The 27,865-nt window shown below is 36.1% G+C and overlaps 2 protein-coding genes across 5 annotated transcripts; both read right to left on the reverse strand.

Moving 5' to 3' along the window:
- Window positions 1-5,762: 5,762 nt before the first annotated feature.
- LOC131795726 (adhesion G protein-coupled receptor L4-like) lies at window positions 5,763-16,469 on the reverse strand. 3 transcript variants are annotated; one of them, XM_059113334.2, is made up of 19 exons: window positions 16,244-16,469; window positions 13,886-14,644; window positions 13,358-13,695; window positions 13,211-13,270; window positions 12,507-12,714; window positions 10,914-11,021; window positions 10,211-10,298; window positions 9,876-9,963; window positions 9,754-9,803; window positions 9,299-9,428; window positions 9,104-9,207; window positions 8,577-8,679; window positions 8,336-8,486; window positions 8,175-8,256; window positions 8,019-8,085; window positions 7,783-7,871; window positions 7,300-7,420; window positions 6,685-6,726; window positions 5,763-6,582 (listed from the first exon to the last, which is right to left on the reverse strand). In XM_059113334.2, the coding sequence occupies exons 1-19, from the start codon at window positions 16,299-16,301 to the stop codon at window positions 6,430-6,432; spliced, it is 2,799 nt and encodes a 932-aa protein (XP_058969317.2). In that variant the 5' UTR covers window positions 16,302-16,469; the 3' UTR covers window positions 5,763-6,429. The 3 variants fall into 3 exon arrangements, with proteins under 3 accessions (XP_058969317.2, XP_066023121.1, XP_066023122.1); XM_066167024.1 differs by having other exon boundaries at window positions 13,211-13,695; XM_066167025.1 differs by lacking the exon at window positions 16,244-16,469 and having other exon boundaries at window positions 13,211-13,695; window positions 14,277-14,398.
- A 1,675-nt stretch (window positions 16,470-18,144) lies between these two features.
- LOC131779651 (adhesion G protein-coupled receptor L4-like) lies at window positions 18,145-27,177 on the reverse strand. 2 transcript variants are annotated; one of them, XM_066167035.1, is made up of 19 exons: window positions 27,056-27,177; window positions 25,565-25,984; window positions 25,169-25,392; window positions 25,034-25,093; window positions 24,482-24,689; window positions 23,967-24,074; window positions 23,065-23,152; window positions 22,605-22,695; window positions 22,466-22,515; window positions 22,003-22,129; window positions 21,763-21,866; window positions 21,331-21,433; window positions 21,078-21,228; window positions 20,888-20,969; window positions 20,105-20,171; window positions 19,926-19,996; window positions 19,656-19,794; window positions 19,294-19,335; window positions 18,145-19,178 (listed from the first exon to the last, which is right to left on the reverse strand). In XM_066167035.1, the coding sequence occupies exons 1-19, from the start codon at window positions 27,114-27,116 to the stop codon at window positions 19,014-19,016; spliced, it is 2,361 nt and encodes a 786-aa protein (XP_066023132.1). In that variant the 5' UTR covers window positions 27,117-27,177; the 3' UTR covers window positions 18,145-19,013. The 2 variants fall into 2 exon arrangements, with proteins under 2 accessions (XP_066023132.1, XP_066023131.1); XM_066167034.1 differs by lacking the exons at window positions 18,145-19,178; window positions 19,294-19,335; window positions 19,656-19,794; window positions 20,888-20,969 and having other exon boundaries at window positions 19,899-19,996; window positions 21,043-21,228.
- Between the last annotated feature and the right edge of the window lie 688 nt (window positions 27,178-27,865).

The raw sequence follows: 27,865 nt of genomic DNA on the forward strand, positions 1-27,865 counted from the left end.
CTAAACCAATGTGCCACGCACTAGTATTCGAAGTACCACGCTTTTGAATCTCATGACTGATAAACTGCCATTCTTCTTGAGTTTCGATGGAGACTAAGTAACCTCCCTGTTTGTAACAGACGAATCTGTTTTGATACCAATCTCTTCCGCTTTTCGAAAATATGTAGGATGAGTTTTTGAAACAGGTTGCTTGGCACTCTATGAGAAAAAATTAATGGAATAAATAAACGAAAAAAAAATGTATACTGATTGAAACAATAGTGATAATTCTGATGATGGAGACAAAGGAATAAATAAATAAACGAAAAAATGTATACTGATGATAACAATAGTAATAACGATAAAGATGGAGAAGAAAAAAAAATATACCATTAACGATAAAAAAACAATGGGCATCAAAACCCTCTACCTCACCGAAGGAAAAATTAGAATTAGGCAAGGTTTTAAAAGTGGAAATTGGGGAAATCAGGGCAATAGCAGCGTTAGTCTTTGATTTTTTTTTTTTTTTGCTTTCCAACTAACGTTTTAAATCGCAAAACGATGTCATTGCAGCAGGAAGTCTACGACTAATCATTTTGATAATTCATTAAGACCCCTTTTTTTACAGTTTTTTTAGAGATACATAAATATTAAATTGTAATTACACTGCCTCACCTGTTCCTGGCAATTCCATCATAAAATGAAGGATGACTGTAGAAGAGAAAATGGGCAAAGTATTTGATTGTTATGTTGAAAATAACATTTGAAACAACAAAAGAGTTTCTCAGATTTCAGGTTAGATTAGTACTAAAGCATTTCATTCGCTACATGCGCCTTAAAATCTAACCATGACTTTTTTACCTTCCCTAAGGAGCTGACTGAGGAATTTAAAAAGAAATGCAGTATCTCCGCAACCAGTCGAACAAAACTTATTACATATCGAAAAAAATTTTAAGGATATGGTTGACCTTCGCGAATGTTCAAGGGATTCGTTTGGTTGTCGTTACTCGCAGACGTAACTTGAAAAGTATTATATAGTGGGCAAAGGAGATGAACTAAAACCGAGCTAAATTGCCCTGAACCAGCCACAAAATTCACAAGATGTAAAAGAACAAACACTTGGGCGGTGAAATTTGTACCTATTCAAAACTAGTCCAGATCTTTAAATGTTGAGAGCACGATTGTTTATTGACATTCGAATACTTATATTTCACCAACCCATTGTTAACGAGAACATATTTGCAAATTCGCGGATGCTCCCTATGGGAACTTGGGTGTCCTGTGGTTGGACGTCAAGGTAGATAGAAAAAAATAATAATAATAATAAAAAATAATAATAATCAAACAAAAAACAACAAAAAAGAACTAACAAACATATTTCTCTTATAACATTATCTTCTTTATACCCGAAATCAAAATCTCGAACAGCGTTAAGGTATTTTAGTATTTATGGCTTTTTTTTTCATCATAACGGTTCCGCAAGTTCCGCTGGTTCCAGAGATTGCTAAGGTTCCACAGTCTGCTGATATTCAATCTATTAACACCCCATAATGTTCTTGTTTGCTTGGTTTTTTTTCTTTTTAACGTCCAAAGTAATTGCGGGAGATTCACTTCGAAAAACGAAACCCCACCGGGTTTTGCGGTTGGTATGCTACGGAGTCCGAAAACCGAATTTCAAGGCAAACCGTATGGTTTACATTCTCTGTTATCGCGTAGTGACAAGGCATTCTTTTTTTCTTTTTCCTTCCAAAGTTATATTAATAATTCACGCCTTTAAGTGACTACATGCCAAGTTATGTCAACACTCTAAATTTTTCGCAATGCCGATCGCCAATAGAAACACAGAAGTGTCCCTCGTTGTCTTGCCTGTCAGCAAAAACATATTTTGCGGGTAATAGTTGCCCTTACCAGACCATAGTTAAATAATCTGCTGACCGGAAATTTGGATTGAACTTTTTTTTTTTAACTCAAAAGCAGCTTGAGCTCGCTGCGGTAGAACTCGTTAATGGTTGCTGACCGTGTGCGCGTCGCTTCAACCACGATCCCTTATCTGTTTCGGTGAGTTTCTTCAACCATTCCTAATCGAGTTTCCTCGATAATTGTGCTTAGAGCCAGGATTCTTTTTAAGTTTCATCTTAGAAATCTTCCCTTTTTTATCTTTCGCCATTCACAGGCTAGTTTTAAACGCAGACAAATAGCATAGGTCTCAACATGCAACCGAAATCATATGTTTACATGATGGATGTACTTCCAACGGGAAGTCTATGACTGATTATTGTTATAAACTCGGGAAATATTTTTTTTTTTGCAGAACATTTTAAGGTACATAAACTGCTAAATTTGGAATTACACTACCTCGCTGTTCCTTGCAATTTCATTTCAAACAGTGAAATAGTACTGGCAAAATATCTTATAGCATCTAGTCAGTTTTTATTTGTTGCACTTTAGCATCGGTTTTGACGTTTTCTTTCACCTTGGAAGGCTAACGTTGAAAATCTAAAACATAAAGCAGGTCGGCATCATGTCACCCTGAAGAAGCTTATTGACTGCAAAAATGACTCTTATCAAACGAAAAGGAGTCGAGTACAATTCCGCCCCTAAATATGTGAAGACTTGAGGTAAAACGTCAACTGACCGAACAAACCCTAACTAAGAATGGGAAATTCCTAGTGATATTCTCCTGTTGTTATTCTAGCGCTAATTCAAGGAGTTTGATTGTTTTGCCGCCGTTACAGAAAAGGAAGCAAACTTTTTTCTTGAAACGGTCGAGCACCTTTACGAGAGAGATGAACACTTGCCACTTGACTTGCGTCTCTCTTTGTTTGAAGCGGCCGAGGGTAGCAGGATGCCCCGATACCGACATATTGATATCCTATCATTTATTCCTTAAATTCATTTTTTAATTCATTGTCTTCTTTGTTTCTAGAGCATAACCAAGAGAAGTAGTAAAGCTTGTACTTACTCAGCGCACAACATAAAGACAGGGCTGTGGACATTTTGCTGGATTGAATCCCTCTCATCGCACCACCCATCAACTTACTCAATCAAAAGTTGCCGTTAGTGCATGTCGGCAACCTTATAATGTCCGACCTTATAATGGTCCGTGACTTGGTAAAATCACAAGAGCAGCCGATTTTAGTCAACGTTTTTTAAACTATTTTATAGGACGTGAGTGTAATAAACATCACATTCGACCGCTTTTGCTGACATAAGCCGCGAGAGTTCTATTATTCCACTCGTAAACGGACCAATAAGACTAAAAGCTCTTTACACCAGATGCAGAATGCTGTTTTACTTAACAGATGCAAGTGATTCAAGACACGAAAATAGCTTCATCAAGCTAAAGTTTTCTTAACGTGGATATGAAAATGGGTTTTTGAAAAAATTGTAAACAACTCAAAACTAATGATGATCCACTTTTATAGGTAGTCGTTATTTGGGAAAAAAATATTATGTCCACCGGAAACTAGCGTAATTATGCCATCAGTTCATTTACGTGCACCCGAACAGATATAACTGTCATCGATCCATCAGGAGATAAGAGTGTGTGTTTTAGGCCCGCATAATATTGTTTTCGAAGGCAGGAATGATTCAGTAATATGTTCGGGCAAGTGTAAGAACGCAAATGAACTACAGAATTTTCCCAGGTTGAAAAATATATATAAATATATATTCTTCGTTTAGTTAGATCACCTGCTCGATGTGAGTTTTACTGGGTCTTTGAAGTTGATCATCACCCGTTAACGGATCAGAAAACGAAGTGCGCTCGGCGGGAAATAGTTGAGCCATAAACCTGCATTATTTCCTTTCTCTCACTGCATAACTTCTCCTTTAGTGCACATTGTGTAATGACTGAGTTCATATCTTTGCAGAATGATTACGCTAAATTGCCAAAGAAAAACCCTGCCTATTTTCTCAGCTACATGCGCGTGTGCTGAACACTAAATTCATATGTAAAGAGCGCTCGGCAAGCGCATGACGGCCTTAGAAAATTTACGTAGCGCGTGGTTCAACAAAAAAAATTGGAATTTAAGCTAATGTCAGATATTAAATTACATTCTGCCCAATACAGGAAATTTTGATCGCAACATAATTCAACACGGAAGGAAAGGGAACCTTTAACAGGACTAAGTGATCCTGCGCGAGCTTTATATTCAAGATCCCGATAAGCAAATCGGCTGTGCAATTTCCCTCCCTTCCGTTGCTTTTATTTCAACGATAAAGTGCTCAACCCTCTTCTTCCTGCGGACAAGATGTGTTAGGTGTGACGTAATTTGCCACTTTTGATGATCTATATATCTACACAGATGTTCTTATGATAGACAAGAAGTGGGGCAAGAATTGCGGAAAAAAAAAAGGAAAACACGCTATTATAGTCGTTATTAAATAAAATTTGAACAAATTCCAACATTTCCAGCGATTATCTGGATCTGATATGTTGGCTCTGAGATATTATCTACTATTTAAAACTTAACTCAATAACATCGAGGATCAAAACACGCTAATTGCAGCTGTGGAAAAACCAATCAATTACATCGGAGCATCCTGCTTTATGACAACGCCCGAACTAGTCAACCTTATCACCTGATGAAGACCAACAATATGCAGCTGAAACGTTGCGATTCACATCATAAGTTACCACATCGTTATTACTATAATGAAAATCACTTTTTTAACCTAAAGTTCTGTTAACGTGGAAATAATAATGAATTGATAAATCATGTTTTTAAATAAAGAAAACTTAATCAGGGATCTCGTTTAACGATAGTTGCTTTTAGGAATGAACAATTTTCCCAGCGGGAACTATCGCGGGTATCCCATATGTAAGTCTGCACGAAATCATATTTCCATCAAACACAGAAGCAAACAAATCGACGGGAACTTGCAGCTGAAGTGAAACTGCACAGGTGATGTTATAGATGCATGGTCGTAGGTGAATAGAGTTTATACCATTGTAACTCCTCAGGAATAAGATAGGACATGCACCCGCACTATGTTAAAATAGTGTTTGTACAATGCAACTGATCGTATTAAACATATTCATAAAGTGATTACTCGTTAGAGCACTTGATAAATGTGCATTAAAAATGCTTATGTTTCTGATTGAAAAAAAAATCAATCTTTCATGAATAACGTTTATATTGACTCGACAAAGTCATTAACACTAAAGTTGTTGAGCATTTTTGACAATTTTTCATCATGATGTACTTAGTCTGATTCCTGTTAGCACGCGCTCAAGGAAGCGAGACTATCTTCCCAAGTTTGTATACGCTAAAAATCACACCAATACCTCCCCACAAGAGGATAATGACAATTTGTAGTTAAAGTGACGAGTATCTTGTTAAAAGGATGGGGTTTGCAGCTTGTGTTGGTTTGAGTCAGAACCAGCTGTTTATGGCTGATTAAGGTGGGAAAATCTACTGTCATTCACGACATTGACATCGTGTCTTTCCATAAAAATTAGTTATTTTGGTCTTTTGCACCCGCTTAAGACTGTAGCAAAGCAAAAAAAAAAAAAAAGACTTGAAGCAATTTTGTAAAAAACATTGATCAAACTGACCTTAATCAATTTCTACAGCATGGTGCAAGAGCGTCATTATCGTGCCAAGTAAAATGCGTAGCCTAAGGTTTAAAATATTATGTGACACGTCAACGGGGAGTATTTAAATTTATCTTTCGATTCAATACGTATGCTAATTATCGCCTTTTATTCTTCCACAGCCATTTAATAAAACGATTTTATAAGCAATGAAAAAAAACGTCTTCTTTCAAACGGTATCGATTCTCTGGTGTCTATTGCCAGATCGTTCTTTCCATTCCACGCATCAAACTTTCACCATTGAAAACTTTATTTCTTGTTAACATAGCATCATCGAAAGCAAAGGAGGTTGGGAGAATTCATAAAATATTTCGTCTTGATATTCCAAGCAACCTGTGACGTGTGAACGCGCTGGCCACATCACGGAGTTTATACATACCTCGCCGGACTTTCTAAATCGAACCAAGAGAAAAGTACCAAAATAGCTACGGCAGAAGAAGGAAAACTAAGCCTGCTAGTTATCTCTCATTTGAGCAGCAGCCCGAGCGAGTACGCGAAAGGTCTCCAAGAGGTCTATCATAGGGTCAGAGACTGTGTCGTCGTTCAATAATAACAAACATTTGGCACAGAGGATTTCAAAATAACGAAACAAATAAATAACTGATGATCTAAAACTCAAACGATTGCGAGAGTCAAGCACAATGCTGTTCACAGAATACTAAGACCTAAAAGCGCATGAAACGAGGGCACAGCACATTCAAACTAGCCTTAAACATCTTTAAAATACAATCATGAACATTACAATGAGCTCGTAACTCGAAGCGAATAGAACGACCTGACAGATCAAACCTGACAATCGTATCAAACATTCGATAATTATTTTCAGCCCGCTGAGTCCAGTTATTTAAATTTTATTTCAGTTCAAATTCATCGCAAGACTGCAATTCAGCCGCCCCTATATCTTCGACAGCACTTGGATCAATTTGCGAGCCCTTCATTGCGGAGTTTTTGGTATATACAGATGGAAAAACAGTGTTCAGCTTTCGTTTGAATCGCTCTTGAATCTGCAGGTGGAAAAGCGGAAAAATTTTTAACTCCACATAATTAAAAAATTCAAAAAAATCTTAAAAAAAAGATAAAAAATTGTTTTTCAAAGTTCATCTCACCTGGGTGTTTCGCACACAATGCAGCACGAAAATCAGGAAGCCCTAAAACAAACAAACAAAAAAAGGGTTGAGAATCATTTTTTTCTTTTGTAACGTATGAAGGGTTAAGGGTCATGTTGGGTTTCTTGAATGAATTAAGCTGAATTTTTATCCCATTTAAACCAGAAAAAAAGTTCATTAGTTGGACCAGGTTAAACTAATTGGAAATCAGCAACGGCGAGCTGAAAATGTATTTTTTATGGTTTCCAGGTGATCACTAACTTGTATTTTCAACGTGGTAAACTGGACGCGCACAAAAATTACTTTAAGCCGCTTCTATGATAAAACAGAACAAAAAAGAAACAAGCAAATAGAAAGACAAAAAAGTTTAAGTAAGTTTGGGCTTTAGTATGAATGTGGTATTAGCATTAAAACCTGTGACAATTGTAAAAGTGACATAAAAAGTGGCAAGAACTTTTATGTTATGAATATACAAAGTAATCAATTATAGTATATTTGCCTCTAAGACCAAATTGATTTCGCCACAACTAAAATGTCTACAAGCATGCCAATAACGAGATTTTCCTTTTTCTAGCGTGATTATTTCAATATCACGAATCGCGAGTTTAAGCTAACCTGCGTAGAGTTGAGGATGGTAAAAATGTAAGTGAAAACTTTGTGCAATGGTGACAGGAAACCGAACAACCACGAAACGCCCAGCAGGGGAATCATCACCACGCCCGCTTTAACGCCAAGTCTAAAGGATGAGAACAATTGCAACGCGATATGAGAGTTAGTTTTTTTTCCTTTTTTTCCTTTTTTTCCCCCCAAATTTTATCACTATAAGACCACCCACTGATTCAGATTAATAAGAAAGTTAAGCGAGTATCATAGAACAAGGTAATTCTACTAAATGTAATGTGACGGGCCTCGAAGGATTCAGTGGATTTTGTTTCCCCTCGACGTTCAATGATTCCTTGGGAAGAACTGGAAAACTCCATGAGAAAAGCCATTTAAGTTTGGAGAAATAGAATCGCAATTATTTAAACTCACATTGCTAAAACAAGTCCATGCCTCATCAAAAATAATGTTTTTTTTAAATTTAATTTCAAGTCATACCTTATTTGCTGAGCATAGTTGTCTTCCGCTAGTGGTTCTACGAGTGTAGTTATCTCCTTTATGACTCGCACAAGTATCAAAATGTTAAACTAAATAAAAATTTAAAAAAAATAATCACAATGATTATGATTTGGAAAAAAAACACAGACAATTGTCTTCGATAGAGAGAAACATGATATTCAATTCGAAAATATAAATAAAAATAATCATAAGACATCAATTAGTCATAAACTTACTGATTCGATAAACGCCACGAATGTCACGAAAATCCAGATCGGCTTATTAGTTGAAGACAACCAGCAACTTGAGACAAGGGAAAAAAAAATGAAAGAAAAATCACCACCATAACTGAAATATAGTGGAAACAAGAAAACATCAAATGTTTTTCTTACTATTTATCATTGGTAAAGCTTTTCATCCCTTCTTTTCCAGCAGCAATGCTCAATGAAATGGCTACCATGACGACAGGAAGACCTACAAATAGAGAAAACGAAGAATGAAGTGTATGTCGGGGAATAATATACCAAATATGGCAATAAATGGTTATAAATACCCCATGATATGACATGGTACATGTGCATCTTAGTGTTGATGTTGTAAACCTTTACAACAAACAGGTAGAGATAAATTCCTTCGACCAGCATCCAACAGAAAGCGGCCATCAGAAAATACTGCATAAGAGCTGCTGCTGTGATACAAGCAGCCTACAAGAGAGAAAGAAACAACATGCTACTGGCTGTGAAAAATCTGAAGTGTTAAATAACAATTTCTTCCATGCATGATATTTAACGTACCATGTTTTCTGTGGCGTTTATCCCGGCAAGAAATATTATTTGTCCAGCTCCGAGGGACGCAGAAAGACTTAAACGTATTTGTGATAGAGGTTGACGAACATCTCTGATGAAGTAAATATACATATATATACAAAAATAAAATAAAGCAGTGATAGTTATCAAAGGCGAACGTAACTGAAAGTCTATAGGAGAAAACGAATGAACTTTGAATATATGAATAAATACAAGAAGTATTCAGCATGCATATTATATCTAATTGCAAGGAAATTGGAAGGAACACTACTGCTTTTTACATTTTATTTTTTAAGGTGGTTCGAGAGCAGATTAACCAGATGGTGTATGATAGCGAGTGGTACTCGTCCCATACTGCACGGATTTCGGTCATTGATTGCCTAATCCAATAAGCACCATGGTCTTTCAAATGGCAATTGCCAAAAGTGATTTTTGAAATCTAGTTTTGCACACCCTAGCCAACTTTATGAAATCAGGTTCAAAGTCATAAGTGATTGTTTGGCAACAGTACTTACGTGAAGAAAGAATAAAAGACGATTGTCAAAAGCATCCCGATGATGGAAAGACTTAACCCTACGTACGTGATAGTCTCCAGGATCGTTCCGTCCTTCTTGGAGAGCTGTATCAGAAATTGGAAGCAAAAAAATTGATTAGTGGACCCAACGGTGGAAGTACGTTAAAAATACATAGATGATTAAAAAAAAAATTACCTTTGTACGACCACTGTCAAAATCAACTAAGACAGCAAAGTAAGTCAAATGATTGCATCTACAAACTGTTTCTTCTGAGTTACTCTTCGCTGTATCTACATGACAACCATCCTCTGAGTACCCGTCTGGACTGAAAAAGTAAATGAATATGACAAATGAAAAAAAAAAGAAAAAAAAAGGAATGTGAGATAAGCAATTTGGTTTGAAACAAGCAGAGTGTCGAAAGGTTCATTCTGGAGGCAGGTCTAGTTTAATTTATGAAATATCTTTTGACTCTCAAGATGCCCTCTCATCCCATCATTTACAGGAAGAGAGTAATAAACATTAATCTCACATGGAAAGTTCTCTGGAAGCGACAGACAAACTGATAATAAATTGATGATGATAACTTTATTTTAAACGTTAAATAATTTATTTCAAAACAAATTAGTTAATGTAATATTATATGTTTTTACCTCTTGCTGAAGCCACTCCAAAACATGCAATGCTTTTTTTCCTCCACGGCCTAGAAATAAATTTAATTTCGTTTGAACTGACTCAACACAACAAGAAGTTCAGTCCTCTAGGAATTAAATACCTTTAGGTTTCTGAACTTCAAGATGAGATCTTGTAAAATTTCCGGTTTAGGATCCATAGCCACGGTCATTATCCTGGTGTTGACGTACCTGTTAAGAAAAATTATATTCTTCAAATCACCATGGCCGGTATGCTATCTGCCTTGAAAACCAAAGTATTCAACCGTATTTTTTTATGGAGAAAAAGGTTATGTATAATTTTTATCTCCACTATTTAACGGTAAAAAAAGAATGTTTTAGCCCCATATGCGATTTAGAGGTTGACAAATAGCATGCAACTCAATGCACGCATATTAAGCATGAACCAATTCTCTGATATATTACGTATTAAGGTCACCTTGAATTGTGAGTTTCATTCCCAATGGACTGCTTAGTCAGCAGCAATTCATGGAGATCTTTGTACAAACATCCTACAACCACGGACCCTGAGCAAAAAAATAAACAAAAAAGACATACAGACCGTGGAGAGGCTTTGGTGTAACCCCATACTTATTCAAAACAAAGCCTTAGCCTCAAAGGTAATCTTATTTTTCCACAACATTGTTCCAAAAGAAAAGAAAAGAAAAACCAGAACACATGATTCGCTTTATATATATCCCACAACAGCTGCCAGCTATAAAATAAATGGGGCTATTCAAAAATACAATTCAATATGCTTTTCGAACACCGAAACATAAATAGAATCTTAAGATCAAAGCTATTTATTTGACCTCCCAACACAAGTATGTTACCTAGCCAACTGTTACTATATATTGGATACTGCGTCATTACAACATTTATTATTCTTCCTCAGATTCTTATCCCAGACTTTACAAGAATATTTCAATCAAGCTGCCTTTTTTGGTTAATTTTTTTACTTCTTGAGACCTAAAACATAAATATAGCGACACATTTTACGTGTTTATTAGCCTTTTTTCAGATATTTAACCAAACGCACTTTCAAGTCAGAATATGGAAGACTTCGCAGAAGCACTACAGAAACGAAGCATTAATCGGTAATAAAATGGCATTGCACAATTTTGAGATTAAATGGTGTCTACCATTCTTGGCAAAGTTTGCAGAGGAAATGTTGATGCTGGTTTGCCATTCTTCTTCCTTCAGAAGGAAGTTACTCGGATCATTCTGGTAGCCAATCTTCATACTTAAAACTGTCGAAAGAAGGAAAGATGGGACGGAAATGTAATAAACAATGACTGTAAAAAAGTAGATTCTAGAGATTTCTAGAATGGCTTGTTATTGAGACATGGATGCTCCAGCCTTCTGATGACTTAGCATGGAACATTCCAGAACTTTCTATTAGGTTATATTTAATCATGATTTAATTCTACCAGAATAGTTGAACTGTAAGCCTCTGAAAAGTTCTACAATACGTTGCAGATTTATATCTAGTCATCTAAGAGAAGTAGCTGTTGTTTCCGGTAGTGATTATCTGTTTGGAAAACTATACTGAGAGAGAGAGAGAGAGAGAGAGAGAGAGAGAGAGAGAGAGAGAGAGAGGGAGAGAGAGAGGGAGAGAGAGAGAGAGAGAGAGAGAGAGAGAGAGAGAGCTATTATGATTTAGTTTAAATATTGCACATTTCAGGAGGGTTTGGAGGAGACATTAATTTTTTTTGTCATTGGCATCAAAGTTATAATCTGTAAAAGGCCAAGGTAAGGTAGAGTCGCTTCTTAGAAATAATTATTACACGTTAGTTAATAAAGTAGTTGGGTTTGTAGGAGTGTAGTTTTACTACTGTTGAATGAATTATACCGTAACAAACTAACTGGAGTTTAACAATTTTAGAGCATATTTGTATATACATAAGTAGTCTAAAAAATGTGCCACGCTCAGACATGGTTTCATGCTACCCTGGCTTAAACATCTAATTAATGTAACCAATTACAATTACAATTCATAGACCCAAGGTTTCGACACTCCTGCCTAATACCTTCCTCGGGGATGATCTAAACGCTGCAACAAGAGGTCCCCTTTTACGCTCACTGATTAGCTGCCCTTTTTTTCTGACTAGGTATAAATAGGCGTCAGGAATTAAGTCGCCTTCATCACGGTTTAAAAGAGCGTGGGCGGAGTTGATGCGCCAGGCTTCCAAACAAAGGTGCTAGTGGTAACGCCACACTATTGTCTCAAAGCACTTCGGTTTTGTTTGACGAAGGTGAAATGCAATATTCTTAAGATGTCATAAAAATGTCGTAAAGTTTTTCATCTCCAAATAGCAAAAGAAGGATTTACAAATTTCTACTCACATCTATTTATATCAGTACAAAAGACACGAGATGAATTTGAAGCGCTTGAAATTATTTCCGAGCGCCCTATGAGAACTAACGTGCATAGCTTATTTCTTTAATTCAGGCTGCAGGTTAGCCATTTTTTTAGTTAGCCCTTCGTCAGTCGCTATGACGAAGGGCTAACGCTCTAAACGTCAATTCTTTGCGGAGGCCAGTTTACATTACCAATTCAGTTTATAATACTCAATTAACCTTGTTATACTCTCCCAACGACACAGCACCACAGTTTCTTTAGAAACTTACCCCCGTTACTCATTATTTTAGTCAGCCGGGTGGTCTTTTGGTTAGTCAGTATTTATCTAATCCACAAAATGTCACAAATATGAAAAGAAGACATTCTAACTCACCCATTCTACCGTCAGTCATCTTCTTTAATAGTTTCGTTTCATTCAGGTGGTACCTGCTGTAGTTGAGAACCAATTTCTCGAATGCGACTGCTACCTTAAAGATAGCTTCTGTTCCTTTCTTAACTTCTTCTTCACTAAGTTGGCCCTCGAAAGTTTTTGTTATGTTCTGATACTGATTGGTGAAGTTGTTAAACAAACGCATTGCCACCTGTAACGGCATGAAATACTCTTCATTCCTGTCACAGTTTCAAATAATTTAAAGTCTGATATTGATGTCAACTTAGTAAGTAAACAAGTAAAATTTAAATTTCCGCGCTAGGAGAGTCGGCGAAGGTAAACAGGCCTCCAATGTGAAGTAGCCTTCCTCGTATGAACAATAGTGAACATTTTAGCTAAGATTTCATATATATTCTGTAAAATGACCAAAACCGGAAAAAAGGAAGAAACAGCCAGATATAACAACAGCAAAGAAATTTAAAAACCTTTTTGGCACCATAAGTTACAGATCTGCTTATATTTCAAAGAAAACTATGTGCCTGCACCAGATTGTCATAGTGCTCTTAAAAAGCTCTGCTCTCGAGTTTAAGTCGAAGTTTTGACCGCTTTTGCATTTATCTAAAGACAGTCACTTTCAAGATAATGCGCAAGCTATATAAAGAAATTTAGTGAAATAATTGATAAATAAAATGTAAGCCAAGTTATACCCTTAGGGAACTTTCTCTGTGGAGTTCTATAGCACCGAGTTTAGAAACATATTCATTTGCCTGGGAAAAGAAAGACAACAACGTTAATGAACGCTTTACTTTAGGGAAATAATGAATGTAGGTATTAAGAGAAATTGCAATACATACCAGCCTCTCAAATGTTACAAGCGGTACCAACGGAGATGTCAAATTTGGAGATGACGATGACAACGGCGACAACGATGATGGTGGTAATAGTGATGGATATGAGTGAGATGTTGATGGTGATAATGATGATGATGATGGCGACCGTAAACGTGACGATGACGAAGATGATCTTGGTGGTGGTGATAATAGCGAAGACGGCGATGATGATGATGATGACGATGATAAGATGGATGATGATAAGGAGGAAGAGGTAGGGGAATATAATGATGATGACGATGATAATAACGGTGACGGTGAGAGAAATGACAGTGGCGAAGGTGACCCGTATGATGCGTAAGCTGCGTGTTAAAGTAAAATGTCATTATCAAATGAAATTTAAACTAACGGTGGAAAGCTCTAAAAGAATGGAAACAATTTGGAAATGGACAATTAAGATATCCTCTTTCCATACAGGGATTCTCAAACACTAATTCGTGATCTGTTTATCTTTCAATGGTACTACATTTACAGCTTGGAAATTTACGTCACCTTGTGTAGTCGATGGTTGAGTTTTGACGACTTCAAACACATTTGACGTACGTAAAGTGATGTAATTGGTATTTAAAGAATATTTGGAACAAGTGCATCGCTTCTTTCTGACACAGATTCTATTTAAAACTCCAATACTGTTTTGTATCATGATGTGCTGACAACAAGGACTTTTCCCAGAGTTGCACTTCTGCTCAGTCAGAGAACTGACTAACCCACTTTTTGTCGTGCTACAAGTGTGAGCGGCGCACGTTTGTTTACATTTACTCGCTCTGCAATGCATAATGCATTGTTTAGTTCCCCCATTGCACTTCTGATCACAATCTTTCCCGCTGCACTCTAGTTTGCATAGTTCAGCGTCACAATGTTGCTTACATGTACCGGCACTCACGTTGCACTGCGCATCGCATCGTTTTACTCCCCCGTTGCATGTCTGCTCGTGTATATCACGGATAAATGCACTTCCTGTCATGTGACATACGCTAGCATCGCACTTCTGTTTAAATTTACTACCGTTATAATGCATGATGCATTCTTCTACTCCCCCATTACACCTCTGATCACAATCTTCACTGCTGCATTTAAAGTTACATCTTTTAGCGTCACAACCTTGTGCGCAAACCTCTCCGCTACACTGAAGAGAACAGTTATAGCTGCCACTGTTGCATTGCTGGTCACATTTATCGTTCGCTTTGACACATATCCGTATACATGGGTTTTCCTGGGCAGGGCAGATATCTTGGTTGAGTCTGACAAATCCTGGCAAAACAAAATTTGTAAAAAGAGATAACATAAGCGATGAACACTAGACGACTGATACAATAATTTTTCCGAATCAAATGATAGATTAATCATATCTTTACTAAGCAAACCTTACTGATCAGAATTGCGTTCCTTTTAAAGGTTTTTTTGGGACAAGAGAGAGACAACCATAACTGTTCAACGGTACTGCAAAGAATATCAATAAATTAAATTAAAGCACCGAATTGCGTCGTCACGTACGCTTCAAATTTGATCTTGCTGGGACAGCCATAACTTTATTAAACCAAAGAAAATCTCTAGGAGTAGGATACTGTTTCAATTCAAATATTGTTTATTTTGGACGTAAATTATAATCTGAATACACTTTTTTGTGCCACTAGTTAAACTAGCAGATTTTCCAAATTTTAGATCTTGCAACACTCAACAATCTTCATGCCGTTCGCTCGCACTTATTACCAGTGGAAAATATTTTTTAGGCAGCAAATTACCCTAGAGCGGGCATTTTTCTTGTTTTCTAAATTTTTTTTTCTTTTGCTGCAAGAATGCCACCATGTCAGTGTTATCCGATGTCACCAAAAAATCGAAATGCAAATTTGCTCTTTAAAAGAAAAAGCATGACATATAATACTTTACTCTCTGAATAAAAAAGATTTAAGAGAGATGCAGAAAAATACAATATATCTGACGCAGTTAAAGTATTGAATTCATCTGTAATTCTCATTTTTACCATTTTATTTATCTTATTATCATTACTATTACTATTATTATTATTATTATTATTTCGGGAAATTAGATATTGCACGTGCAGAAGCAGTTATTCCTGTATAAACTTTAACCCTTACGTTTAGACAGGTAGCGGAAAAATGTCTCCACGTTTTTTAAAGTCTGTCGAGATAATTCTATGACAAAAATACATTTTTTATTCCTTTTTTTTCTTTTTTAAGGGGGGGAGCGTTGGGAGTAAAACTGAGAAGTATAGTTACGATGGATTTTCCTGCCCAATTTAGAAACTTATCGCGAGAAGAATTACGATGAAAGCTTTCTCTGTTTAACTATGTCAACTTGATGAATCAACAATGCGATAAAGGGTAAAAAATTTAGTCGGCAAAGAAAGGAAGGAGATTAATATTCCATTTTTCTTTTTGATTTTCAAGGAGTCTTAAATCGTGGAGTTTTTGAAAGGTAGTTTAGATACGTTTTCTCTTATGCATGCGTTATCTTAGTCATTTCAGCGAATCGTTATCTTTAAACTTATTTACCAGGCTGAAAATAAACCTTCTTTATTTACATTGCCGTGTAAGAGTTTCACCTCAAAACTGCTTAAGTTCGATTGGGCTTATACCTAACAAGCGTTATCCATAGTTCAGTAATCATGATATACCCGCTTCTAAAAGTACGCCCTCGTTTTACAGGAAGAATAAAATTTCAAAGAGTCTATCGCTATCTGCTGCCGTATTTTCCTGCGAAGGCCTTTAGGAGAGCAACAAGGTCGAGTCGCGTTCGAGAACTCTGAAGAAGTTACTCTTTTTGGAGTATACTTGTTATACTAATAAACTGAACAAAATTTTATGTTCTAGAAAGAGCTTTGGTACTCACTCAACAAAGTTACTGAAAGTAAGACGATTCCCCAAATCTGACAAGCTTTCGCCAACATTTCTCTTTTCTGTTTGGGTTGCGTTTCTCTCAGCTTTACACTCAACAGATTCTTATCTTTTTTCCCCAAATCTTTATGAGCAGAATGTCAGTATAAAGGTCCGTCTGACAGTAACAGGTTGGTTGCAATTCACGTTTGGAAAATCTTTTTTCCAGACTAGTCTCATGGTAAAAGAACAAGCTTTCAGTGCGTGTTGTTTTGAACAAAATCAGCGTTGTGTTGCTAATTTATTAGGAAGGAAGTTGAATGTCATGTAAATTTTTAACGTCTTGTCTCCGTTCAAATTCAATCTAAAGAACTTAGACTTTGCACCTGCTTAAAACAAGAATAGCAAAATTATCGATTTATATCATAAGAAATTGCTTCTCTACGTTCCTCATCATTCTTTTTTAGGGAAAAGAATGGACTAAAATTTTAACTAGTTGTATAGAGTCAAGCTCAAGAGGGTAAATTTTTGGTATCGATCGCAAATGTTTACTCTTGCGTTCGACTATTCGCCATTGCGAGTCTTTGTTTATTTAGCTATTTAGGAAACCAGCTCGGTGATTTTAGAGCAGTAGTATAACACAAGCTAAAACCGAACAAATATGGTTTTATGTCAAGCAAGTTTCTAATTTCAATTGATTCTCAAAGCTCAAATGACTGTGCTGCCACACTTTACCTTTTTACAACGTTCTTCTCCATAAGTAGTTAGGTATGCTGTTTGTATTGTATTTTTCTTTTGGATACATCAGTCTGGAATTCCGAGGTATGCCGAGCAGACCAATTGGGAAATACCACCAAGACATACAAAATGGGCGAGTAATCAATACTATCCCAGGGACATTTAGATTTTAAACCCACCTATTCATTTTCGCGCGGTTTCCTTAGTTAGTTTATTCACGTTATCCAGAAATTATCCCCGTCTGCCTCGATAATTGTCCCAAGCTTAGATTATTAAGGAAATAAGCTAATGAAAAAGAGTCAACTCTTTGAGTTTCACCTTCTTACAACGAGAAAAATGAAAAAAAAATTTCAATATTTTGTAATATCCAGTGATAGTAACCTTTAAAAGCTGATTTTAAACGCTGGTCAGAACTGTAAGAAAAGTCAACACAATATGCTATCGACCAGGAATATGAAAAATTATGAGGGGTATTGTTCACATCTTCCCTCAAAGCTTTACCTTTGTGCCAAATATTCCCTTTTTGGACAGTCTGTAAGCAGCGACAATCATCGGACTGAGGTGATTTATTTACAAATTAACGAGATATCAAAAATGCGTATCCCGCCAAAGAACGACGAATGTCGTAGGTTCCTCGATATATTGTTGTACTTATATCTCTCTAGATGGAGATGTCCTTAAGATAATCGCGAGATAGCTCTGAAATCTCATCTATCCTTTTTCTAAGGTTACGAGAGGAGAAATGAGACATAGACACATAGGATGTCTGCTTCCCCCACCCCACCCCCTCCTGCGCTATATACGAAAGTCTTCATTTACATTTTGCACAGTACTGTAAATTGCACCTGTCTGCAATTCGTATCACACTAAGGTGATAAATTATTTTTGCAGTGTTTACATATCCTCATCTAAACACTATGAAGGGCCGGGCGGGACAGAGGGGGGGGGGGGGGGGGGAGAGGGGGTTGAGGTTGAAATAGATATTTCAACCTCTCTTATCGCTTTAATTTACCCATGAAAACTGCTCTCTGTTTTTTTTTTTTTGTTTTTTTTTCGGAAAACAAGTCTGATGAAAGACCTTTTTGTCTTTTCACGTTTACAGCGTTCCTCCACGTAAACTCAGGGCATTTCTTACTCAGGTGCATTTTCCCGAAGACGCTGGTTCCATTTTTTCCCAGTAATTCGCAAATTTTAATCCATTAAATCCGCTGCGTTTTATCAGTTTAAAAAGTTTAAAAGTCAGCTTTAACCGCTACTATTACAAAAGCAAATAGCATTTGCGATTTAACTGGTAATTTAACTGCTCAAATAATATAAAAAGGGTGACGCTATTGTGAAATATTAGTATAAAATTGCGTGCTAAAATTCATAGAAGTGTGTATCATAGTAAAGCATAGGAATGTTTAAAGACACGTCAGTCTTGACTGCATGACTGCAACATTTCAATAAAATAATAGGAAAAAATAGGGGGCAATCATTGATAGAACGAAGAAACCATCATTTGAAAGAGACTTTGTTGAATTCTAACAGCGATAGACAGCCAGCCTACAAGATAGTTACTTAAAAGCAATTTAGTTTGCAGCTACGGCAAAATTTCCCTAATTACGTATGATACTCAAAAAACTACTTACTCTTGATTCAAAGAAAAAGAAAGCTAGAACAGACTGTTTTGTATTCTAACAGTGATCGACAGCCAGCCTACAAGATAGTTACTTAAAAGAAATTTAGTTTGCAGCTAAGGCAAACTTTCCCTAAGAAGATACGATAGTCTAAAAATTAAGTACTCCTAATCTAAAGAAAAAAAGTTAGAACAGTTCTTGCATCTAGCTTACATTAAACGCTACTGCCTTTGGAAAGTTGCCCTATTATCGCAGTAAGTGACACCTTAAGTATGACTTATTCACGAAGCTAATGCCTCGATTGGAACGGCCGAAATCTTCCTGAAAGATCGAAAAATGAGCAACTGCGATTGAGCAACTAAGCTTAAAAATCAAATTAAACAATTAAACAATGGAGTTTCATGCTTGGTCCGTGTTGAATCTAGCTCTTCAAGCCGAGTGTTTTTCCAGCTCAAATTCATCGAAAGACTGCAATTCAGCTACCCATGTATCACCGACACCACTTGGATTAACCTGTGAGCTCTTCTTTGTGGAGTTTCCATTGTTTGTAGATGGGAAAACCGTGTTCACCTTCCTTTTGAATCGCTCTCTAATCTGCAGATAGACAAGCAAAGTAAACAAATAAAGGCACTGATAGACATGGAAAGTAAGAAAAAGAACCACATTAAAGGTACATTCAAGTTTTAAAACCTCAAGTTTTAAAACTTACCTGGCTATTTCGCACACAGTGAAGAACGAAAATCAGGAAACCCTTAGACAGAAAAAAAAATGTTTTTCAGACCAATTTCGTTTTGTGATTGCGACCTGGGGTAAATATATTGAGGTTTTTTTTTTTTTCTCTAAAAGCCCCAAATAACATCAAAAAGAATCAAATTATGTCTTGACCAGCAAAAAATCACATAAACAGTGACATCCTTTTTTCTTATCTTTTAAATTTTATTCACTTTTGTCTGTTTTACATTAACAAATATTCTATCACCATCATAAAATTTATAGTTATAAAGTAATCTGGACACTCAATATGGATGATTTCACGTATGAAACTGTAAAATCATAATATTTGATACTCACTTGAGTAGAGTTGAGGATGGTAAAAATGTAGGAAAAAGCTTTGTGTAATGGCGACAGAAGACCAAATAACCACGTGACACCCAACAAGGGGATTATCACAACACATGCTCTAATGCCAACTCTATAGGACGAAAATTTGCTGGTTAATTGATTGCTTACTGAACCTCACAAAAATTTTTGGAACCTATACTTTCTCTTAACTAATTAATATCAACAAGCTACTGAGGAGGTAAGATGTATTCCATTTTTTTTTTTAACGCTCTTTAGAGCTCTTTCTCAGCGTAATTGCTGACTTTGCTTGTCTCCTGTTTGCTGACGCGTGTGAGTATCAAAATGTTGATCTGAAAGAGGAGGAGATAAATTAAAAGTTTGTACCGAGGTATGGCTATTACACATTTCAAGTCTTATATCAGAATCACCAATATGAATAAACCGAATCAGAAACTTACCACTTCAATTGTAATCACAAATGTGACAAATATCCATATCAAATTGTTCGCTGAGGATATCCAACAACTTAAAAGGGGAAGGATAACAAAGACAAAAACAAAAATTTTCATCATAAGATCTGTAGTGAAAGGAATTCGTAAGAAATTACGTAGCGAAAAATACATGGGCGCCCGAAGATATGAAATTTCTCCTCAAGTGTTTAACCGATATCTCACGAGTGAGGTGTCGGGTTGAACACGAGAAGAGAAATTTCATATCTGAAAGTAACCAGATATTATTTTTTATTATATAAACAAAATAATTATTGACTGATTGAGAGTGGTGAAGGCTTCGCAGTTCATTCATCAACCTGGCCGAGTGGTGCAAAAGGCGAGTGACGTGAAAAAATAATGATACTTGTTCACATTTGTTGTTAAGGCTTTTCTCAGGACTGAGATTCTTGCATAACACCGTTGTTAATATTATGTTAAAAAATGCATTTTAAGATGTTCAATAATATGACGATAACATGATAAGGCACAGATCAGAAGGGAAGATTTTGGAGAAAAAAAAAGGAATAAGGAAACACAAGGATTAAATTACAGAAACCTTGCATAAAGAAAGAAACCGATGTGAGAAAGCTTTCCCGAAAGGATAAATGTTACGAGAAGGACTTTAAGATAAAGTTAATGAAAATGTCAAAGCAAATTAAAAGAAACATCAAAACTTCACCGAAAAAAATTAACATTTTAGGGGGAGAAAAAATAGAGGAGAAAAAAGAAAAAAAAACATACGCCTCTTACAATTTGTCGCTTGTATAACCCTGTATCCCTTCTTTTCCAGCAGCGATAGACAGTGAAATGGCCACCATAACTAAGGGAAAACCTATCAGGAAATGACAAACCAATCAAGGTGACTCAAAATGATTAAAATTAAATTAGCCAAAAATAAAATTCACAGTATATTGTAAGTTCAGCTGTATAAGCAAAATACCCCATGACATGACGTGATATATGCGCATCTTGTCGTTGATGTTATAAACTTTTACAACAAATAGGTAAAGATAAATTCCCTCGACCAGCATCCAACAGAAAGCGGCCATCAGAAAATACTGCATAATAGCTGCTACTATGACACAGACAGCCTGCACAGATACGTAAAAAAACAGCAGAATCTTTGTCAATTCAATGCTTTGTTCGATCATAATATCTTTAATTTCATATAAATAATGGTAAAAACCACCTACCTTGATCTCTGTGGCATTTATACCAGCGAAAAAGCATATTTGTCCAGCTCCTAAAGCCACAGCAAGACTTACGCGTACTTGGGATAGAGGTTGACGAAGATCTCTGTTAACAACAACAACAACAACAACAACAACACACAATCACTAAACAAAACAAAACAAAACCAAAAAAACAAAAGCAAAAAGCATGAGTGAAAGCGAGAGACAGTAGATAGGCAGATGAACTTGGTCAGTCACGAGTGATGTCCAAAACATGGGGTAAGGATTTAGTTTCTAATTAGCACCAAGACATTTTCTTTATTATTATTATTAATTTTCTTTTTTGGGCGGGGGGAGGGGGTGTTACGGACATTGCACTGGCCTGATTTATTCAATACATCTTCCACGGTATTTAAGGATGTTCTCCGCTGATCGTTTGATTACAGTACTTACGTGAGGAAGGAATATAAGGTTATTGTCGAAAGTATCCTGATGATGGATAGGCTTAACCCTACGTATGTGATGATCTCCAGAACAGCTACGTCGTTCTCTGAAAGCTGCGTCAAAAACAAAAGAAAAAGGAGGTAATACTTTGATTGACCACACGGACCCATTTCTAGTTTGAATGCAAGGTAAAAACAATGATAATAATAATAATAATGATAATAATAGTAGTAATAATAATAAAACTACCTTTGTGCTGCTGCTGAAGTCAACTAAGACAGCGAAATGAGTCAAATGATTGCAGCTGCAAATTGTTTCTTCTGAGTTGCTCTTCGAATGATCCACATGACAACCCTCTTCTGAAAACCCATCCAGACTAAAAACAAAGGAATATTACAATGTAAGAAATAACAATAACGATTTTTCTTCTCAGAGGGTACGGTAATAAACCCAGCAATCTGATTGGTTATATGTTTATTCGGTGAATAACATATAAATTCCAAAACGTCGGGGCTTAAAACACTTATCGGTGTTGACTGCCTCTGTTCTGGTATTTCATAACATTTCATGACGGTGATTCTAATATGAAAAATCAGGACTATCTTCCCAGCAAATGAGGGTTTAACTGATATCTCCAGTTTTCATACTCAGTTTTGGACTAAACGAAAAAGACGTAGTCCCAAAGCATATTTTATAATATCGTTATATTTACCTATTTTTGAAACCACTCCAAAACATGCAATGCTTTTCTTCTTCAACGACCTGAAAATATATTTTACATGAATTTCTATTAAATTGATCCAGCATAACACAAAGGGAACGAGCTCATCTTTCAGCGTTCTTGCTGTTACCTGTAGGTTTTTGAACTTCAAGATTACATCTCGTCGCAGTTTTTCAGGTTTAGGATTCATCGCTGCCGTCATTATTCTGGTGTTAACATACCTGTAGCAGATATATTGTTCCATGCTATCAACTTTTGCAAATCATTACAGTGCATTTGCATATAACTGTATTTAGCATACTTTATGTCATTTCTATCTTCGATATAAAATGGTGATAATGAAAACTAACTTCTGTTACGATTTTTAGAGTTTACTGCGTGATAAAGAAAATTTAACCGTCAGGTGATTTCTCCATATGAGCTTAAAAATGGACTTGGTCATCGCCTTCTTTATTCATTATTAGGGTTCCTATTACACTGCTTATCAGGGTTCCCCCTATCTCGATTGGTTAAATTTTATATAGCATGCCATATAATTCAATACAGGTACGCTAAGCACAATTCTTAAATATTTTATCGTTTAACGTCACCTAGAAGTGTCAGGTTCTTCACCAGTAGATTGATTTCTCAGTAGTAATTCATGAAGATCTTTGTACACACATCCTACAACCACTGACCCTATAAAGACAACAATATTGTTAATCAGAATATGAAAAGAAAGTCCTTGTAACGCCAAACGATGGGGTTAGTCTCAGTATGAACATATTCGAAATGGTGATCGATCAAGTTCCCCTCCGCTTTTTTCACCAAATAACTGTTTAAGTTATAATACAGTATGGACTAAAGTGTTTTCGAAGACCAAAATATTTTCGAGCAGAATTATTTGTTTGACCCACTTACTTCGGCATTTGATCACCCAACTGGCTAACACCACATCTTTGCTCCTTTACCATTCTGCATAAGCTATTTAAACCTGAGACTCCACTGGCATAGATCAACTAAAATGCTTTTGTTATTTCTTACTTTTCTATGACATCAGTGAAAATATAGAAATGTTGTGCGTGCTAATTATCATTGATTCAAGCAATTACCCTGACCTTCTACTTGTTAAACGGCGATACAATCTACTTAGGATTCTGGCAGAACACTTAAAAAGGTTATAGATCATTAGCTGGGCGTGAGTGATTGGCAAACTTTCCGACTATTCTCCCAGCTTCCTACTAAGGTCATCACGTCGGTTTAACGATAGATTGTGCGGTACTCTGCTTCTATAATATAAATCTCAATTTTCCATGGGTTTACCTGTGCAATAAACGAAAAGATTTTTGACCATTCGGGGTGCACGTACCTTCTCAGCTGTTTTGAAATGTTTAGCGATTGAAAAATAGTACAATGATAGGCAAAACGTTCTGATTTCTAAATAATAGAGCAACTATTAAAGTGAAAAAATGTCATTCTATGATTTAGAGTTGAAAGCGTGGTTAATGCAAACCTTTTTCAGCAAAATCATCCGAGGATATATTAATGCTGACTTGCAATTCTTCCTCCTTGAGGAAGAAGTCAGTTGCATTCCGACGGTAGCCAATTTGAATGCCCAAAACTGTCAGAAGAAAGAGAAGATGACAATTGGAATTGAAGGAGATGACAGCAGCGTATACGGATCCCTTTCTTGAAGGTATATACACAGCACTACACTATGATATCTCAAACGCCGTTCTGATTTTTTTTAAATATATTATTGTACTGAGATCGTATTCTTATACTCAAAAGAGGAAATTGAAACAGCTTATTAACCAGACGAATATCACTTCTCGTCAACTGGGCTTCACACATCTTCATGCACCTGCTGGCATCAAGCCAGACGAATTTTGTGCGCCTTCGACTGCTTCCGTGAGCCTTTCAAGAATTCACTTGTATCATTTAATTTCCAAGGCCAGGCGGCAGACAGACCATTCAGTTAGACAATTGGTCAGTGGGTCAGTTACTAATAAAATAGTTTTAACTCACCCATTGTTCGGCTTTTGATCGTTGTGGAAGGATTCGTTGCATTCAGATGGTATTTACCATAATTAAATGCAAATTCTTCGAAGGCGACTGCCACCTTAAAGATGGATTCTGTTCTCGTTTCATCTCCTCCATCATTAAGTTGGCCTTTATTGGGTGTCGTGATGTTTAGAAAACTATCGATGAAGTCTTCAAATACTTGCATAGCCTCCTTTAAGGACCAAAAAGTTCTTTAATCATGTCGAACGTCATCATAATGAGAAAACAAAAGTGCACATCGTAGGACTTGGACTGATTGGATATTGCATGATTTGAAAAAGAAGCGTTTCAACAGAACATCATTTCAATGGATTAGCCACACCTATTTAGAAGAGGTATATTTTTCTACATTAAATTCTCGTAGCACACAGAATTGTCATGCTTTTGCCTCTGTATAAAACGCTTTTGCAGCTTACGAATTGCAGCTTTGCATCGGTAACTCCTTCTAATTACCGCATATTTCATATCTACAAGTTATGTTAATCTTGTAATCAGGAGGCAATAGTGCATTCATACCTTCAAAGAATTATTTCTCTTGGTATCTATTCCACTAAGTTTAGAAACAGATCCATTTGCCTGAGGTAAAAAAAGACAAAAGCGTTGAGGAATGGCAGAAACTATGATAAAAAAAGGAGGAATTACGAAACATACCAGATTCTTAAATACTTCCAACGTAGATTTCCAAGTTGACGATGGCAGAGACGATGATGCTGCTGCTGGTGATGATGAAGATGCTGATGATTTTGTTGATACTGATTCCGATTCTGCTCTTGCTGATGCTTTTGCTTCAGATGAACATGACGATATTGAAGAGGATGGTAATGGTGATGGTGAAAGTAACGATAATGGTGATGCCGACGATGACTGCAACTGATCTGTATATTAAAGTAAAAGCTAGATGTCAAAACAACATTTAACTAAAATTGAACAGCAATGATAAAGCGCAAGGAATTTAGAATATGAACAATGAAGAAAGTGCTAGTGTATCTCAAGATTCATTAACATTCAATCGTGAAAAAACAGATTTACTTTGTTAAATTTACTCACGCAAAGTATGAGAATTATCTTTCCGTTGCACCGTTGAGAATTGAGTCGCTAAACCTTGACCTGCCGTTGACGGAGCAGACGAAATGAAATTCGACCTGTATGAATTGGAAGGGCTGCACCAGACACATTCATCTCCACATGTGACAGTGTCGCTGGTCCGTGTACAATAAATAGCGTTCCGATGCTGTTTTCGGCATTGTCCCCCCATAAAGTTCAGTGTACACGTTTCAGCGTCGCAAAATTTTTTACACTCTCCTCCGTTTAATTCCAGAACCATTTTACACAAACGTGTGCACGTTTGTTTGCATCCTGTCCCAGGGAAACTACAGGAATAAGCGTTGTGCTGGAGCAGTTGGTAAGAAAAATCGTTACAGACGCTATACTCACTGTGGTTGCATGTCTTACTCTGCACCCAAAAGCCTGAAGAAAAAATATTGCTTATAATAAATTTAGATAATTATAATAATTATGTAATATATAATAGACAATAGTTCACTAAGCACCCTTCTCCCCTTCCCCCGCCAGACAAAAAAAGAAAAAAAACAGATTCATGAAATTGTTGAATAAATCTAGCGTAGAACCTTCATTATATATTTACCATCTCAGTATGGTGCGAATAAATATAAAGCATTTATGAAAATTAAACTCCTATTTGCAACAAGTATTAGCCACCGTGAAGCTCCTAGACATCACTGACCAATCCACAAATGAAAAAAAAACTTATTTATATACTTGTTATTATTATTATTATTGTTATTATTATTATTATTATTATTATTTTCATTTTGATAGGGTAGGGAGTTCCTTCGGGCCATTTTGCAGGTTGCCCTTGAGTGAGTGATGCCGTGTTTCAATAACTACGCTGTGAAGCCTTTGAATTGATAGAATGATGTTATTTCTGAGTGAGAACATTTCCGCTCAACGGCGCTTCTTTTATTCAACTAAATGCAAGATGAAAATGAATTAGAAATAACAAATATTCGGAAGATTAATATGGAAATTGAAAAGGAAACGAAGTAAACTGCTGTTCTCTTTTACAAGAAGACTTGAAATGGTGTTATTAAGCTAGTAACCTCAGTAATTTGTTAGAGTTGAAGAGACACCTGACCATATATTTTGACATTCGAGAATTTGCATATCCTCAAAGTGAATTAACGGGCTTAAAGTACACATTATCATTTGCATATTTGGGCAAAAAATTATCCATTTTATGATAGACCCCTGAGTTAAATTAGAGTTAAAACTTGCTGCACAGGAATGCATTGAGAAAATAAGTTTCTCGAAGTATTTTCCTAAAAATAATTTGTCTTGGCTTCTTCGTGGATGTTGGTTTGATCAGCTGTGATAAGGGAAAAACTTTTGGAAAACCATTCTAGCGCTGTAGTTTCACCCAACACTGTTCGGAGAGCCATAGAATCGACTCCTCTGGGTAAACTTGTAATAAATATTAAGGAAAAGAACTTTTCTTTTGAAAATAACGTTGATACTCACGTAGAAGAGCAATTGATAACAGGAGTGTTCTCCATATCCGACAACTTCTATTCATCATCATTTTTTTTATTGTGTGGTTTGAGCATCTGTCAGATGAACTAAACACAACCTTTGGCAAATTTTCTGCGGCTGAGGATTTGTTGATATTTTCTTTCTCAGTATGGAAGGCTTGTGAGAATTCTCTCTTAAGAAATATTTGGAAGATCAGTCTTATAGTGTTGTTTTGAGCCAAACCAGCTGCCTATTATAAGCATATGCGGGAAATTGAATATCATGCAAATCATTGATGTCACATCCTTCTACTTAAATTCAGTGAATTTCCCCTTTTTGCTTCCGTTTGAAATTTTGGTAAAACAAATATGATTAATACAAAATAATCATTTTAAGAAGCTTTTTAGAATTCTCTTCGTAGAATAGCACGCGAAGTGCAATGATCCTATTTCTAAAGGATGTAGCCATTAGCTAAAGATGTTAAATTCATGTGAGTATTCATGTTAATTACAAATCATCAATGGCCATGCCACTCTTTGCTTATTTGGTCACTTAACAACGAAAACAATAAGTCTTTTTAGAGCACTTATATCACAGAAGTCGCTAAAATTTTAATAGTTTAGTAGTTTTAGTAATTTTAGTAAAAGCATAGTAGTTAAATTTGTGTTTGATAAAATTTCTTTAAACTGGAGGGCCAATGTTCTCCTCTTCTAGCTACGTGGGTTTTTAATTTTTCCTGCATTGTTTCATTATCTCATTCACAATAACGAAGTGTTAATTCTATACTTCGTGGAGCCACGCATAATATGATAGATAATA

The sequence above is a fragment of the Pocillopora verrucosa genome, chromosome 5 (genome assembly GCF_036669915.1).
Source record: "Pocillopora verrucosa isolate sample1 chromosome 5, ASM3666991v2, whole genome shotgun sequence".
NCBI classification, from domain to species: domain Eukaryota; kingdom Metazoa; phylum Cnidaria; class Anthozoa; order Scleractinia; family Pocilloporidae; genus Pocillopora; species Pocillopora verrucosa.

Excerpts from the sequence above, each read along its gene's own strand:
- LOC131795726 (XM_066167024.1), bottom strand. The coding sequence starts at position 16,301 with ATGTTGGCGAAAGCTTGTCAGATTTGGGGAATCGTCTTACTTTCAGTA. Across the intron at positions 8,680-9,103 it reads GTCTTTTATTCTTTCTTCAC|AGATGTTCGTCAACCTCTAT; the intron begins GTAAGTACTGTT and ends TTACTTCATCAG. Across the intron at positions 6,727-7,299 it reads CCATCCTCAACTCTACGCAG|GGCTTCCTGATTTTCGTGCT; the intron begins GTTAGCTTAAAC and ends TGTTTGTTTTAG.
- LOC131779651 (XM_066167035.1), bottom strand. The coding sequence starts at position 27,116 with ATGATGATGAATAGAAGTTGTCGGATATGGAGAACACTCCTGTTATCA. Across the intron at positions 25,094-25,168 it reads TGGAAGTATTTAAGAATCTG|GCAAATGGATCTGTTTCTAA; the intron begins GTATGTTTCGTA and ends TTTTTACCTCAG. Across the intron at positions 19,179-19,293 it reads ACTGTGTGCGAAATAGCCAG|ATTAGAGAGCGATTCAAAAG; the intron begins GTAAGTTTTAAA and ends GTCTATCTGCAG.